Source organism: Chrysemys picta, chromosome 2 (genome assembly GCF_011386835.1).
Source record: "Chrysemys picta bellii isolate R12L10 chromosome 2, ASM1138683v2, whole genome shotgun sequence".
NCBI classification, from domain to species: domain Eukaryota; kingdom Metazoa; phylum Chordata; order Testudines; family Emydidae; genus Chrysemys; species Chrysemys picta.
The window spans coordinates 248650283-248666538 of record NC_088792.1 but is presented as its reverse complement, the minus strand read 5'-3'; the positions used below and the strand labels follow the sequence as shown (position 1 = coordinate 248666538).

At 41.4% G+C, this 16256-nt stretch overlaps 1 protein-coding gene across 1 annotated transcript in view; it reads right to left on the bottom strand.

Annotated features, from left to right (window-relative positions):
• Nucleotides 1–16256, bottom strand: part of LOC101945548 (neural-cadherin-like) — a 56755-nt gene that overhangs the window by 31552 nt on the left and 8947 nt on the right. The window contains exons 5-13 of the mRNA XM_024105264.3: nt 14355–14604; nt 12800–12942; nt 12272–12444; nt 11734–11902; nt 9446–9616; nt 5031–5203; nt 4724–4891; nt 3514–3763; nt 1028–1155 (exon numbers count right to left, since the gene is read on the bottom strand). Of these exons, the coding sequence (XP_023961032.2) occupies nt 1028–1155; nt 3514–3763; nt 4724–4891; nt 5031–5203; nt 9446–9616; nt 11734–11902; nt 12272–12444; nt 12800–12942; nt 14355–14604 (1625 nt within the window). The remainder of the gene's footprint in view (nt 1–1027; nt 1156–3513; nt 3764–4723; nt 4892–5030; nt 5204–9445; nt 9617–11733; nt 11903–12271; nt 12445–12799; nt 12943–14354; nt 14605–16256) is intronic.

The following is a 16256-nucleotide window of genomic DNA, read 5'->3' as shown; positions in this document are numbered from 1 at the left end:
CAAAATGGTAACACGTTGAGAGTCAAAGTTCTCTCACAAGAGCCACCTGTGGATTTTGGGGAGAGAGGTAATGAATGGTGCAGGAAAGGGAGAGCAGCACTTCACAATGCTGCTTGCCTGTTTGTATTTGATCTCTACAACAGAGCTGGCCAAAGAGCCACTCATGAGTCGAACAGGAACAAAAGTTCAAAAATGAAGCCTGCGGCCACCCTGACAATTAATATGGTGGGGGCAGTCCACATAGAGCATGAGTAGCAGCATGCAGTACTTTATCATGTCTCCAGCTCAGGTTGGGTCACTATGTGACATGATCTAGAGTCTCCTCCTGTCTGAGATGGAGCAAACCGTATGCATTCTGCCTACCCATCTATCTGTGACAGGTTTCAGAGTAGCAGCCGTGTTAGTCTGTATCCGCAAAAAGAAGAACAGGAGTACTTGTGGCACCTTAAGAGACTAACAAATTTATTAGAGCATAAGCTTTCGTGGACTACAGCCCACTTCTTCGGATGCATCCGAAGAAGTGGGCTGTAGTCCACGAAAGCTTATGCTCTAATAAATTTGTTAGTCTCTTAAGGTGCCACAAGTACTCCTGTTCTTCTTTTTGCCATCTATCTGTGGTACCTGTATGGTCCCTATCACTGTAATATCTGACTGCCTCTTAATCTTTACTATATTTATCCTCACAAGATCCCTGTGAGGTAGGGCAGTGCTATTATCACTACTATCAGATGAGGAACTGAGGCACAGAGAGACTGTGACTTGCCCAAGGTCACTCAGGAAGCCAGTGGTGTAATAGACACTGAACCCAGATCTCCCATGCTAGTGCCCTAATCACTGGAACTCTCCTGTTTTTTTACAAATCCGAGGCAGGTCTTAGTTAGGTAAAATTTAGCCATCCTGCTCAAAGAGGAAGCCTATGGCTCATTATTGTCCCATCTGCTACTTGTCTTTTCTCACTGTTTAACGCATCAATGCTATTTAACAGATTAATATTGCTGGGAGAAAAAGAGTATGTAATAAGTTAAACCTCTCCATATGGCCCAGAATCCAAGTCAGTTGCTAAAACCTGGGCAACAGATGTGCCAATAGCTGCTTCTTCAGGTACAGACACCTTGTAGGTAGAAGATGTGAAGAATGGAACATTATCATTGACATCTGCAGAAAGAGGAGTTAAGACATAATGAGAGAAGGTTAAAATCTTAAAACTGTACCTTTTAACAAACAAATTAGCAGACTGTTCCTGCTAACATCCAATCCTGTTTTCTGCCTTCCCGTTCTCAAGGCAGATGGCAGAAGCTCTTTTAATTAGAGCTCTTTTAAACAGATGTGATGCTGTGATTTCAGGTATTATGCGAGACACCGATTAACCTAATAACCTATTAACTTACTGATACCAGGAGCTGGTATTCTTTGGCCCTTGTCCTGGCAAAGACTTACATACCTACTGAATAGCATTCAAGATAACCTATTGAAACCAATGGGTCTGTTCACGATATCTAAATTTAAGATGGGACTAACGTCTGATAATGCAGATCTCTACCAAAACAAACTGGTTTTTACTTCACCCCTTTTGTTATTTTGATGAAAGTTTGTGTGCAGGCTTGCCCTTGTCTTTGCAGGATCAGAGCCTTGGGGACCACTCCAGTGTCAGTAACTGCAGTTATGAAGTGTCATTAGTTTAAAGAGATACTGTCAACTTGAAATCCTGTCATTTTCAAAATTTGGATTAAAAATAGCTTCAGGTGCTACATTTGCACTGGACTCCCCTGTTAATTTTTGTGTTTTACAACCACATTTTTCTGTTTTAAAAAACTTCTTTCCCTGTTGCTGTGTGAAAGGCCAAACACAGGAGCTGACTGAAGTCAACTGATGAAATTGAAGCTACACCAAGTACTGTTAAAAGCAAAAAAAAAAAAAAAAAAAAAAAAAATTAAAAACAGACAAAGATTTTGCTAAATGTGTTCTATTCTAAACGTTACTTGTAACAATAGTAGGTAAAACAGAGAAATACAATTTTAAACATCTCTCGATGAATGAGGCTGACAAATTCTTAGGACCTGATCTTGCAAACACACGTTTAACTTTACAACCATGAGATGGTCCCATTGATTTCAACATGTCCAAGTGCTTGTAGGATAAGGGACTTAAATTGCTACTGTGTTTGTTGGTACAACAGGCTTGCTTTATAACCCAGTTTTCCTGTATTCCTAACTCTCCATTGTGACCGATTATTTTTCATGTGTTATTTCAACAAACACGATCAATATTCTTTCATAGTTTTAGTAAATGCATTCACCCATTGTTGAGTTGAGAGACGGGGAATACAATCTCTCTCTCTATGTATATAATGTGTGTGTATTTTTTTGCATATGCATATATAAAAAGTGACATATTTTATAAGTTGAGGCCTTCTGGTAGCTAATTCCCACTTAAAAGTGGTTTAACTTGCATTCCCTTCCCCCACCTCAAAATGAGTCTATTGTATAGAATTTTACGTTACTGGCCAAAATGAAGTTGCCATTAAACTGAGTTACACTATTAATAGGACCATGGAACAATGTTACTAATGAATATTGATTTGTGGTAGTTTGATTGTAATCTCTTTGGAGCAGAGAATGTTTTCATTTCAAAAAACATTCTCTGCTCGAGGGAGGGAGGGAGGGAGGGTGTGTGTGGGTGTGTCTGGGTGTGTGGCCTAGCACAATAGGGCCCTGATCCTGACTTTAGGTACTAGCCACTATACAAATAAATAACAGCAGTTTTTGTGTTGGTGTATTATGGACGAGCTCCATAGATGAACATACTTTTCACTATGCAATTATGGTAGTGAAATCAATAAAGATGAAAGATTTTGTATCTTTTTCTGATGGCCCTGACGTAGTGAGGCAGAGTGGCCTCCCACTCACCCACAGGGGGAGGGACCACTGCTAACCCACTACACGTGTGTATGTAATATGAACTAATGAGGGACAAACAAGTAACATTTAATTCTAATCATTTGTGAAATTATATAGTAGGGTCTCTTTATCTTAAAAGTGCAAAGGTGTTTGGTTTTCTTTTAAATGGACAAACAACAATTATTAGGTACACATTTTCGCTGTTCTGTTCCAAGAGTTAATCATTTCAGAAATTCCCAAATATCCCTAATATATAAAATATTTCCAATACTACACTCTTCTCTCACTAGAATTGGGATGCTTACTGGGCCATTTCTGGCATTAGAAGGATTCCTTTATTATTACACTTACACAGCACTGTATTCATATAGAAATATCTGCACTAAAAAGTAAATGTATGTTTTTAAAATACCACATCCCACTTGTTAAATCACACTTTGTGGTATCTTCAGGTGAAAAGGCTATTTCTACTACTGCACAATGTCTTAAAACTCAAAGGAAATCTTATGCTAAGTCCAGGCTTCATTCCATAATTTCTAGTACTGATATTTTAGAAATACTGTGAGTGCCATTCTAAAATTACCTGTTCTAGTTACAGTAGTTCAGTGGTACTTACCTGTTATATTAATACAGACAGTGGTGAATGAAGCTAAAGGAATCATTGCTACATTTTGTGCCCTGACTCTCAGAGTGAAAAACTTAGTTGTCTCAAAGTCAAGTGGTTCAGAGACTAGTAGAGAAGCAGATCCATCCACTCTGTTTGGCTTCAGGTAGAAACGAACAGGCATGTTAGTTTCTGGAACTTGACCCTCCTCCAGGTTATATGTAACCCTGGGATCACCAAGGGAGGATGTGGCTTTGACAGTCTGAAGAGAAAAAAAGCCACTGTATTTGTTTATGAAATGCATGATTCTGAGTATTAAGATGTCAATTTGGGGGGTTGGGGTTGTGCATGCATGATGAGACAGACAGTTTGCCTTCGTTCTGGAGATTTGTCTAATTTTTGTACTGCTTTTGCTGTGGTTCCAAGTTTTAATCAATATTAAATTTACCTGCTCTGTAAATATGGCAAAGGGAATGAACATCACCCTCAGGTAAAGGAAGCTTTTTCCCCAAAAAACATCCAAAGGGGAATTACTATGAGGATCTCACTCTTCAGCAAGCTGTGCATGAGCCTGGCTGGATGAAACGAACTGTTTCCAAGTGCTTGGATCTTATGCTTGGGAGATGAAGAGGAATTGTAGGAATCAATTAGCAATTACAGAAAAGACTGCCTGGACTGAAGCATTCCGTGTGTCCAGTTTAAAAAACATGTTTGACTAAGAACAATAAACAATACCCATTTCATCCACTGCTGAAATACAGCAGAGCTACTCCATCACTAAAACAGCAGTTATGGATGGCATTGAAAATTGCAGGGAGAACTCAGGTAGGCAGAATGGAATCACTCAAGCTTGAATTTGGTCAGGACACTGGAATTAACATCTCAACTTGTGAAAAATGCTCTAGGATTTTTAATATGGGCTAAGCCTCAGTTTTGCAATGCATCCAAAAGATGCTCCCTTCAGGAGCACCCCTTGCTGGGGCACTGGCTTTACAGAGTAACAGAGAAGAGTGCTGCCTTCTGAGTCACATCATCTCCTGCAGCTTCTGGAATTTCCTTGGAGATATCCCATGTAAAGCTAAAAGTGCATAGTTTGTGAAATCTGAAAGGATCACAGCACTAGGTAGTAAAGGCATGTATATCCTTCTAAATACACAGACAGGACAGAAGGAAAGGAGAGGGGACAATTCCAGAAAGAGAAGGAGGTTCTCTTATAGCATACCATTATCTTGGTGTCACGAATTGTGTTCTCTGGGATTGTAACCCAGTATCCGCTCTGTTCCCAATGTGGTGGCTGATTGAGTACGTTAGTGATAGTTACAGTCAGCTCCACAGTGCTGCTTCTGTTGCCTCCATCTGTTGCTACAATATACCGGCTGATTCGAGTTGTCTACAAAGTAGTTTTAACAAAAAGTTGAAGGAAATCTAAAAACTAATTTGCACAAATCAACAGATTGAGATTAACTCTCTGCAACATATTCCATGGGAAGAAAGCTGTGTCACATTCTGTATGATAAGAGCCCTGTTACCTGGGAGATCAGATGGTTCACATACACCCAGCCGGTGCGGGGGTTGATTTGGAAGTATTCTGGCTGTTGCTGTAACATGGAATATACGATGGCAGCATTCACACCTTGGTCATCATCATGAGCTGCAGCACGGAGGAAACTTGTGCCCACTGGGGTGTCTTCACGGAGGAAGTCTTTTTAAAAAGAATGAGACATTTATTCTCAGCAGGCCTCATTCTCATGTACAATGGCAATATTCATGGATCTGGCAATTCTAGAAGTGAAGGGGACACTTACTATTCTCAGCTCCAGGTCAGTGCTAAGATCACAGAATGGTGTGGCAGTATTTCCAGTTTACAGATCACTACTGCACAATCACATTGGCATCGAGCTGTGAAACAGCCTAAAAGACCTAGCTATATTTGTATGTGTGGAAGCAGAGACATATGTGAACAGGGTTAGCCCTTCCTTTATACGAAGTGAACCAGTATTCCAGAGAAGTTGGTTTCACGTTAAACTAGAACAGAGATCGGCAACCTTTGGCACGCGGCCCACCAGGATAAGCACCCTGGCGGGCCGGGCCGATTTGTTTACCTGCCGCGTCCGCAGGTTGGGCCAATCGCGGCTCCCACTGGCCACGGTTTGCCGTTCCAGGCCAATGGGGGTGGTGGGAAGCGGTGGCCAGCGGGCCGAGGGATGCGGACGCCCCCATTGGCCTGGAACGGCAAACCGTGGCCAGTGGGAGCCGCGATTGGCCGAACCTGCGGACACGGCAGGTAAACAAACCGGCCCGGCCCGCCAGGGTGATTACCCTGGCGGGCCGCGGGCCAAAATGAAGCACGTTTGTTGTTCCCTATTCTCATCTAAGCCACTTTTCTTTGCCCACCAAAGTGTGACTGCCAAAGAATAAATGGCCTAGTCATGCCATTCTTGCAAGTAGAAGTATGTCTGGAGGTGGTTTGCTGGTACTGAAATAAAATAATAGCAATGGAATTTATTACTAGTAAATACTGCAAGAGATTCTCAATTGTCCTGCAATAGATTTTATGTTCTGAGAATAGTATCCTGTTAAAATACATTGTACCAAAAGGTTCAAAGCTGAATTGGAAATGATGTTGCATTGTATCATGTGTTCCTGTTTGCGATAAGCACTTCTGTAACGATTACTAGGCTCTCACTATTATATACAGTTAAACATTTGAGTACAGCCCTTCCAGACATGTATGGATAATTAATAGTGATGAATTGTTTAAACCAACGTATTTGAATAAGACCATAGTATATTAGAATAGAGCACCAGCAGTTACCAGAAACATTAGAAACCCATGACTAATTACATTTGATTTTTTTATAAAGAGGAGACAGTATTTTTAAATTCCATGACGTACGAACATTGATTGCTTATAGACAGATACTAGAACACACTGTCAGAGCGGCCTCATGGCTGGGATAGGAGAACGGTTTCCCAATCCTGAAGAAGTGCTTTTTGCTAGCTGGCTCCCCATATGAGGAATGGAGCAGGAAGCTTCTCAATCACCCAGAAGCATCAGCATTATATTGAACTCAAAATTCAGCCTCAGCTTTAGTGCTCATGAAAGACAGATACTGGTAGCACTGAATGAACAGTGTGGTTGAAGGCACTGAGTCAGGCTCACCTTCAAACAAACATGACCCTCTTCTCCGTCAAGACTTCCCTGTTCTGTCCTAAAAAACTCTTACGTCACTGTTAGGACGTCCGTCCCATCATTCATACCACACTGAGTGGTGGTGGTATCATGCTTGCAAAGTCCACTTGTAGACAGGGACACAGATACTGCTATACCAGATTGGACCAGTGCAACATATACACCAGCATTAAGTCTACTCTAAGAATTATTTTGGGGAAGGTCTATGGCCTATGTTATACAGGTGGTCAGACTAGATGATTCCAAAGCCAGAAAGCACCACTTTTCAAACTCTCTTCAGGCACAAGTTTATCCATACTTCTAATAATTCAATGCTCATTTGAAACTGCTCCTTATCCTTTTCCCATTTCCATTGTATCTGTTTGTTCAAAGGGATACCAGAACTGAACATTGTATGCCAAGTGAAGGTGTACTATTAATTTAAATAATGACATTAAACTATATCCAGCATTTTCTATCCCATTCCTTATCCAATTTAATATTTTTTCCCAACTGCTGCAGCACAATAAATAGGGGCTTATTTAGAGTTGTCCAAAAATACCCACATCTCCTGACTTCCTTTAAAGCCAGATTCAAACTCATTTCTGCAATATAAGAGCATTAGACCACTAAACCTAAACATGTTCATGTTTTATATAAATATGTTCTTTATATTAAATTATATGAGTGGTCTTTAAGTAAATTTAATAGACTGGAGTTTGGATGAAGCCCAAGTTCACAAACAGATATTACTCTTGTCCCACTCATGGTTCAATTTTTCATGATAGAAACAGTGAACAGAACTAACATACATTTCTGTGCTTTTCTAAGCTTCTCACTTTTACATTTTGTAAATATGTCCAGAGTACCTAAATGACTATTTCTGTAGCCACAGACATGATTTGCTTGAACCGACTTGCTCCCCTTTTAGCCTGTGCACAGCTGAGATGTTGAAGTTATTTGCAGGAATCAAGGGAACAGTTATATAGCAATCTGATAATTTTGTGAAGACAAGCAATGGGAGTTAACTTAAGCTAAGGTAACAGAGGACTGCATATAACAATATAAAGTTCTTACCAATCAAAGACATAAGAAATTTATAATTTCTCTCTAAGCAAAGCTTTCAAAACTGAGGCTAAATATATTATAGGAAATTAGATCCATATACTCTTACTCCAATTTAAATAAATAAAGATTTCTTGGAAAACTGAACAGCACAATGGATTGGTAATGAAGAATTTTCATTCCTAGGCAATTGGTTTGAATCCAGGCCAGGACAGTAGTGACCAAGAGTGACTGTCATCCAGTAAGTTTAGTGGCCCATGAGTGTTATTAGAGTCAGTCCAATTCCTAGTGGAACAGATGTCTGCATCACAAAAAACAACATTATCTCACCATGTTACTGTTTTGGCAAGTCCCTTCCAGATCACAAATGAAACACAGCTGCCTGTGATCTGCCTGTCCCCAGGAACCATACTGGTGACCAATCAGGTAACTTTCACACATACCAAATTCACTACTTCTATGAGCAGGTTACTCATAACTGTTCAGCCTGGCACCTTCCTTCAGAGGATCTGGTGCTGGCCAGTGTCAGGGTAGGGCATTAGATGGACCATTAAGTCTGCTACAGTATGGCAGTTCTTGTGCGCCTCCTTTGAAATAACGTGTCCTCTTGAGTTTTGCTGGAATTGGGACTTATTAAAACCTCAAATGTAATCATATTTTAATTGCTGGCATTCACATTTAATTCAAGCCACATGTGACAATTTTGACAGCCTCCTAATCCCTATTCCTCACATCAGAACAAGCACAGAAATTGTGCCAACTGGCTGCCTATGTTCAAAAGATTCAGTATTGCAAGTTGAGATTAGGGTGCACTAGCAGGTCTGGAAAATTTTGCACCGCACATGTCTGCATCATGCGTAGCTCAAAGTAGGGACTTAAAAAAACAAAACAAACAAACAAAAAACAAACAAACAAAAAAAACCACATCACCACCGCCACACACACTCCTTTTCCTAAAGCATGTTGGCCAACACATTTTAATTAAATGCTACTTAAAAACCTGTTTCTACTAGGTACTGACAAGTTTACACATTTTAAAAAAGTGTTAAATGATTGTGCCCTACTGTTTGCCACAGCTAGTTAACAGGTGTTAAAATATAACTTACCCTGTCCACACTAGGGATTTAAAAAGGGTTTAACACCTTTAATTAAACAAAACCACCTTTTATCCTAGCTTAGACAAGGCCTTTTAAGAGCCCCTTCAATTTCCACAAAGTTTGTTTTCACGCCAAGGAGGTTTCTAGACAGATTACAGGCTCTTTGGAGTCTCACCTTTTGTATTACTTTAGGGTAAAAGGAGTCCCAGAAATAAGGTTCTGGTCTAGGAATATAGACGATTCTGCCAACCTATCTTGCTGTCCCATATATTTGAATGTAATCCTTCAGAAAAATATACGGCAGACATATTCCTACTGAGCAGGATAGATACCAAGAGATTCACACAAAAAGGAAGGATTTAACTACCCCTGGAAAGATTAAGTGTGTCACCTCCATTGTGTCTGGGAAAACAAGTCAGCTTGAACCATGTAGCACTGTTCCAGTCACATAGTGAATAAGGCAACCCAAAAATCGATCACTTTTAAGAGAGGCAATCACCAGCATGAAGAGTTATTTTCACATATTGAATTCTTTTTAAAAGACAGCTGTCAACTACATTCACGCTCCTGTGTGATGTTAGGACAGAGGGTGCATGGTTAAATCACTCACATTGGTAGCGACTGTTCTCAAACTTGGGGTCATTGTCATTGACATCAGCAATGAAGATGGTGATTTGACAAATACCAATCAATGGCTCCTGAGCTTGATCTGTAGCTGTAACAGAGAGCGTACACTCTCTCAGCTTCTCTCGGTCAAAGCTCTGAGTAGTAGTGATGATTCCTAGAAACAGAAACACCTTATGTGTGTTATACATACAATGCCACGACTAAGCCAGCAAAACCACACCAGGCATCACTCACACAGTATGTAGTAGAACTGGACACACTAGGTCCACATTGCTCAGTTTACTTGCACTACCACTGCGCAAGGTATTGATTAAACATGACTAACTTAAGGTTCCCTGTTTCTGCCACTCCTCGCAGTCACCAGCTTGCACTAACTGTGCCACTACTGTCAACAGCCAGCACCTTTCAGGTTGGCCACCTGGACAGAGAGCTTCAGGCTAGATACCTTTTACCCCACTTCCCTCTCCCCACCCAGAAAAGAAGTTCGTTCCCCTTTTTTCCAAGAAACATCCATGGAGGTTACTTCAATGACAACCTAAGTCAGAGTATTTCAAAGACAGCTAAGTGAAAAATTAATGCACAGCAAATGTAAGTGATATAACGAAAATCATCTTTAGTTTAAGATCTAGGTAACAGCCTCATGAAATAGGTTAAAATAGAGTAAAATATTGTAGTTATGGTTAAGTTTGGCAAAGATACACTTCCATCCGAGAATGCAAGTCTCACTCTCTGCTAACTGCTTCTTTCTTGGCATCTCAGTTTTGTCAATTAATCTGTACCTTCTGCCCAGGGCCAGCTCTAGGCACCAGCGCTCCAAGCATGTGCTTGGGGCGGCACTTTCCAAGGGGTGGCACTCCGGCTCCTTTTTTGTTTTGTTTTTGTTTCTTGGGGCGCAAAAAGCCGGGAGCCGGCCCTGAGCAGAGGTGAGCTGCGGCGGTGGGGGGCACGGGGAGGGCCGCAGGAAGTAAGAAAGAGGGGAAATGCGGCACGCCCGGGGGAGGAGGCAGGGCCAGGGATTTGGGGAAGGGATGGAGTTGGGGCAGGGCCGGGGAGGAGGGGAACGCGCAGGAAAATTTTTTTGCTTGGGGCAGCAAAAAACTTGGAGCCGGCCCTGCTTCTGCCCTTTCCCATCTCAGGCTTTGGTGTCTCTGTTATATAGTTGGGTCAGAGATATTTAGGTGTGAACAAAGATGAAAGTAAGCTGGTACGCCGTGCTGGACCGGACTGGCTTCCCCAGGCATGCGATTTAAAAGGCCCGGGGCTCCCTGCAGCGGCCAGAGCCCCGGGCCCTTTAAATCGCCGCCCGAGCCCCGCTGCCAGAGCCTGGGCTAGTGGGGCAGGGCTCCGCCGGTTATTTAAAGGACCAGGGGATCCAGGCCGCCATTACCGCAGCGGCGCCCCGGGGAACTTAAATCTTGATTTAAAGGGCCCGGGTATTTAAAGGCCCCGCCTCTTCTGGTTGAGGCCACCCCCCCGCGCAGAACTCTGGCGTACAAGTAAGTCCTTTAAATTACTTTCACCACTGGGTGTGAACATCCTGAATTACCATTCTATACTGAGGGCATCTTTTGTATTTATATAGGGACAATATTTATTTAGTTTAACACTCGTGGCAGTGTTTACCACCATCTCCTTCTGGCGCTATACCCACTGTATTTGTAGTATTTTAAAACTGAAGTCTGGACTTCCAATCTGTATTTGTCAGACATTAACCAGCACAAAGAGTTGTTAGCTCACATCAAAGGGGTGAATATACACTCAAGTAGAACTGCAGATCCGTTCATGCTTCCTCCTCTGCCAAATACAGTCTATTTATATTTCTATAGTGAGATTTGTCCCAAGGTAAAGTTAATGTTTCAGAATAGTTTTATACCCCAATAAATTGGGGGTTCTGTTTTTCCTTGCCAGTTAAATCAGTGTAGGCTTACACCCACATATTCTAGATTATTTTACTATTTACCACATCAAATACAATTTATTTTGGATGTTAAAGATTAGCCAAAGATTTACCATATTTTATATCATGCCTATAGCATTGAAAAAAAAACTTAAGTAGGATTTCTCAATAATTTTAGTAGGATTCTGCTGTGTTCAGACTAAAGATAAGCTTTCAGTTTCCTCAGCATTCACTTCAGACTGTTTGATGTTGGCTCAGTCCTGGAAACATGGTTCTCCATATGGCTATAGCAATTCCCTGTTAATATACCAGAGAAGCATGCACCCAAATTCACTGCAATTCAGCCTTAACGTAACAGGTGTAGAGCCACTTACCAGTATCTGGATCAATACTGAAGCCTGGTGAAGCTCCATCTCTGTGCATAAGCCCATATTTTACTTCTCCATTAAGTCCCAGGTCTGCATCATAGGCTTCCACCTGTAAGACGTAGGTGCCTGGGGGTTGGTTTTCTAGAACCCAGGTGCTGTCACTGTAGTCAGTGCACTACAAATATAACAAAAAATTATTACATAGAGTACTATAGAAATTAGCTATGAAATGTTCCAGTGTGTTTGCAGTACACATTTGAGAAGAGTATGAAGAAAACGTGCTTCAATTACTTAGTGCCTTAGAGAAGTCAAAAAGCTTTCCTGAAAAGGAACCTTTTCCAATTTAAATACTGAAGACTGCAGAAAACTGGGAGTATATTCCATTGTAGAGGATCTACCATACTTGCATATATAATCCCTTAAAATCAACATCTACTACAAACAAACAAAGAAGACACTACTATATCTCCCCCTTAAAGATGGCAGTGTGATCCCCAAGGTGATGATATATACAGAGGAGAAGGTTTACAGACAGATATCTTACCTTTCTGAAGACAGGTTTGTTGTTATTAATGTCATTAATTCCTACAATAACCACTGCAAAGCTGCTCAGAGGGGCAGGTCCCCCAGAGGCATTGTCATCTATTGCTGTGATGTTTAATATATATCGAGGTCCTCTCAGTTTGGGCAGAGGATTCCTGCGCAGTTTAATGATGCCTAGATTTTGGAGGATAAAGTGCAATTTTACCGATAATGTAAACAAAAATGTCATATTTCTATATTGCTATATTTTGGGGTGTGTATGGATGGGGTTGGTCTTCTTCGACTGTAAACTCCTTGAGCCAGAGACCCAAGTCTTCCTGTGGTTTTGTATAATGCCTCGCCCAACAGGGAACCTATTCTAATTTATGGAAAGCATAAAAAGATTGTATGAATGAGGTGCTGTTTTGCTTTTTTCATAAATTATGTATTGAATTACTATATGAATTATTTTCAATATGGACACAAAGCCGAGCTACCATAGGTTCAAACAGTAAGGTCATGTTTTTAAACTTCTTTTCCCTTTTCCTACCTTTCTGGCTATCCAGTTCAAAGTTGCCAGCTTCATTACCTCCAGCAATCTGGTATAACACTCCATCTCCATCAGGATCTTTCGCATGTACGGCAGCCACTAAGGTACTGGGACCAGCATCTTCCGAGAGGAATGTTTTGTAACTGATGCAAAGATAAACAATCAAAGCACATGTACTATTAGGGTAGCTATTAATCCCATTAATAAGCTGCCAATGGTCTGAACTCTGTGAATGTGATATAGTTTACCTTTGGGCATCCACAGTCTAACCAGTTAAAGACTAGAGCCTTTGAATATCTAAAGAATTAGTTTTGGTATGAAGTGTGCACTGTATGATTGTGATCAAGCAATTCTGTGCATACCTCTAGAGACCTTTTGGAAAGTAACAAAAAACGAGACTCTACACTAAACGGCACACACAGTTCTCCCCCGTGGGGAGGACAAGACAAAGAACAAACTTCACGTGACTGATGGTAGTGAAGTCTCAATACAATAATTCAATAAGCCAACCTGTGGCTCTTCAGAAGTTAATATGCGGCTCCTTGTATAGGCACAGACTCCGGGGTTGGAGCTACAGGCGCCAACTTTCCAATGTGCCCACGGGGTGCTCACTGCTCAACCCCGGCTCTGCCACAGGCCTTCCTGCCCCCTCCCCTGAGCCTGCCATGCTCGCGCTCCTCCCTCTCTGCCCCCCTCCCCCAGCCTCCCGCACACCAAGAAACAGCTGATCGGGAGGTGTGAGGAGGGAGGGGGAGGCAGTGATCGGTGGGGCTGCCTATGGGCGGGAGGCGCTGGGAGGGAGGGGGGGGAAGCTGATAGGGGTTGCTGACGTATTACTGTGGCTCTTGGGCAATGTGCATTGGTAAATTCTGGCTCCTTCTCAGGCTCAGGTTGGCCACCCCTGCAATAATGGATACCAGAATACCCAAATGTGAACTGCTGTGATGAGGATGGTATAAAGAGCCTATATATAGAATAGGACTATAGATCTTCAATGTATAAAATGTTAACACATTTAGTACTTTATTATAAATGGCGGTATTCTACACTTATGACAAAAAAGAATTTAAATTTATTACAGAGGGAAAAATGCATTTTAACTAAACAGAATCTAATGAAGGTTATTTACTATGCAATCTTTTTTGACACTTGTTTTGATCAAGCATTTCATACCCACCCTCTCCTTCTGGCTCAGGCGTTTAGAGGGCCAGTCATCATAAGACCAAGGCACCCACACATACAAAAATATTCCCCTAGAAGTTAGATCTTTCAGTCATTCCATTAAATACAGCCTAATTATGTTATTTCTGTATGTAACAATGGATCTAAGGATCCAATGTGCTATGTCACAATTAATGTGTGTACGTTTTACAATCTAGAACTTTACAGTCCAATCCCTCACATACTCATGTAAGTTATTCCACTGACTTCACTGGTAGTGGAGAGTGCTCAGAACATAAGTAAATACTTATTAACTGGCAGGATATAAGTGTAATCAGGATTATTAGTACAAATTGCAACACAGAAAACAATCCAGGGTTTAAAGTCTGCTTACCCAGATTGAGAGAACACAGGTGCCTCGTCATTCACATTAGTCATTCTGATGCGCACAGATGCAGTTCCTGTCCGAGGAGGATGGCCTTTGTCCACAGCTATGACCACAAACTCATACATATGGTTTGCTCGCTCAAAGTTCAGCTGCTGGTGAGAATTGATGACCCCTTCAGGCGTGATGGAAAAGTCAGTGCTTTGAATGAAGTAGGTGATCTCAGCATTGGAGCCAGAGTCACAGTCTGTCGCAAGAACTAAAAAAAAAAAAAAAAAAGATAAAAAAAAAAAATTGACTGATCCCAGAGACATGAGTTTACCATGGAAGAATGTTCCAGAATGCAGCATGACATTGTTTGTATAAGTAGTTAACACTGGCAATTACCACACAATCAATAGGCAGTTAGAAAAATATCAGCCATAAATAGCATCTCTGCTGTGAGGGGGACAACAAACCTCATGCAAAACTCAGAGGCACAAAGGGGTTAAGAACCCTCCCTGCCTGCAGATAGCAAAATCAAAGCTGCCCCAGCTCATCTGTGAGAAATGTCAATTATGGAGAGAGGCCCGCCGCTGCTGTAGCTAATGAGGGCAAGCCAAAGTATAAAGCGGGAGAAACAGGAAGCAAGGGGACAGAAACGCTTGGGACTTCAATAGGGCAACAATTCTCTGCAAGAGGAGCTAGGTCCAGACTGCCTCCAAGAGAGCCTCCTTGCAGCACAAAGAAAGGAGCTGTAGATGAGTCCTGAGGTCCAAGGGCTTTTTGACTCATTTCTGTTATGTTTGTGGAATCAGCTTTTTTTTTTTTTATTTAAGCAATCGCTGTTGAGTCAAGGACCAAGTCAAGATGCTCAGACTAGGGCTTTGTTCATCACTGTTGACATTTCTCCCCCCCCCCCCCCAGCTCTCTCTGGGGATGCCTTTCAAATGTAATTAGCTACGTGATAACTAACATTCTTTTTAATTACCTGCTGCTTCAAGAAGGAGTCTTTGTGGCACCTTAGAAACTAACACATTTATTTGGGCATAAGCTTTCGTTGGCTAGAACCCACTTCATCAGATGCATGGAGTGGAAAATAGAGGAGCAGGTATAAATACATGAAAGGATGGGAGCTGCCTTCCCAAGTATGAGGCCAGTCTAACGAGACAATTCAATTAACAGCAGGATACTAGGGAGGAAAAATAACTTTTGAAGTGGTAGTGAAAATGGCCCATTTCAGACAGTTGACAAGAAGGTGTGACAGGTTTCTGAGTAAGAAGGTGTGAGTAATGGTAAGGGTAATTAGTATTGGGGGAATTAGGTTTAGGTTTTGTAATGACCCAACCACTCTCAGTCTTTATTCAGGCCTAATCTGATGGTGTCCAGTTTGCAAATTAATTCCAGTTCTGCAGGTTCAAGGAGTGATTAAATGTTCTTCTCCGGTAAATGTTTATTCACAGTACTCAATGCCCCATCTGTTCAGAGGCAGGCAAGTCAATCTAACAAAGAGCTGGAGTTTACACTGTTGTACCAAGAGTGATCTTAAAAGATTAGCGCTGTCTCTTAAGTGCCATGCTGTTTTTCTCACCAAATGAAGAGGCTTCACACCTCACACCAACACTTAGCTGGCATCAATTTAAACCAACTCATTAATCCAATTGGTAGATCTGAAGGCTTTTATCTCAAAATTAAACACTTCTTCAGAATACCCTAATGTGATGATACACATGCACTCTGACAGAGCAAGCAGCATGCATCTGCAATGTTTAAACTAACAGATGGAAACTGTTGCTTTATTCAAAATGAAAACACAGAATAAGTATTGAAGGAACAATGATAACAGACCTATTTACTCAAAATATAAAAGGGAAAAAATAAAAGTCATTAAAGTGAACAGTGAAAGCCTGTGAAATGCTAAGGTATAGCAGG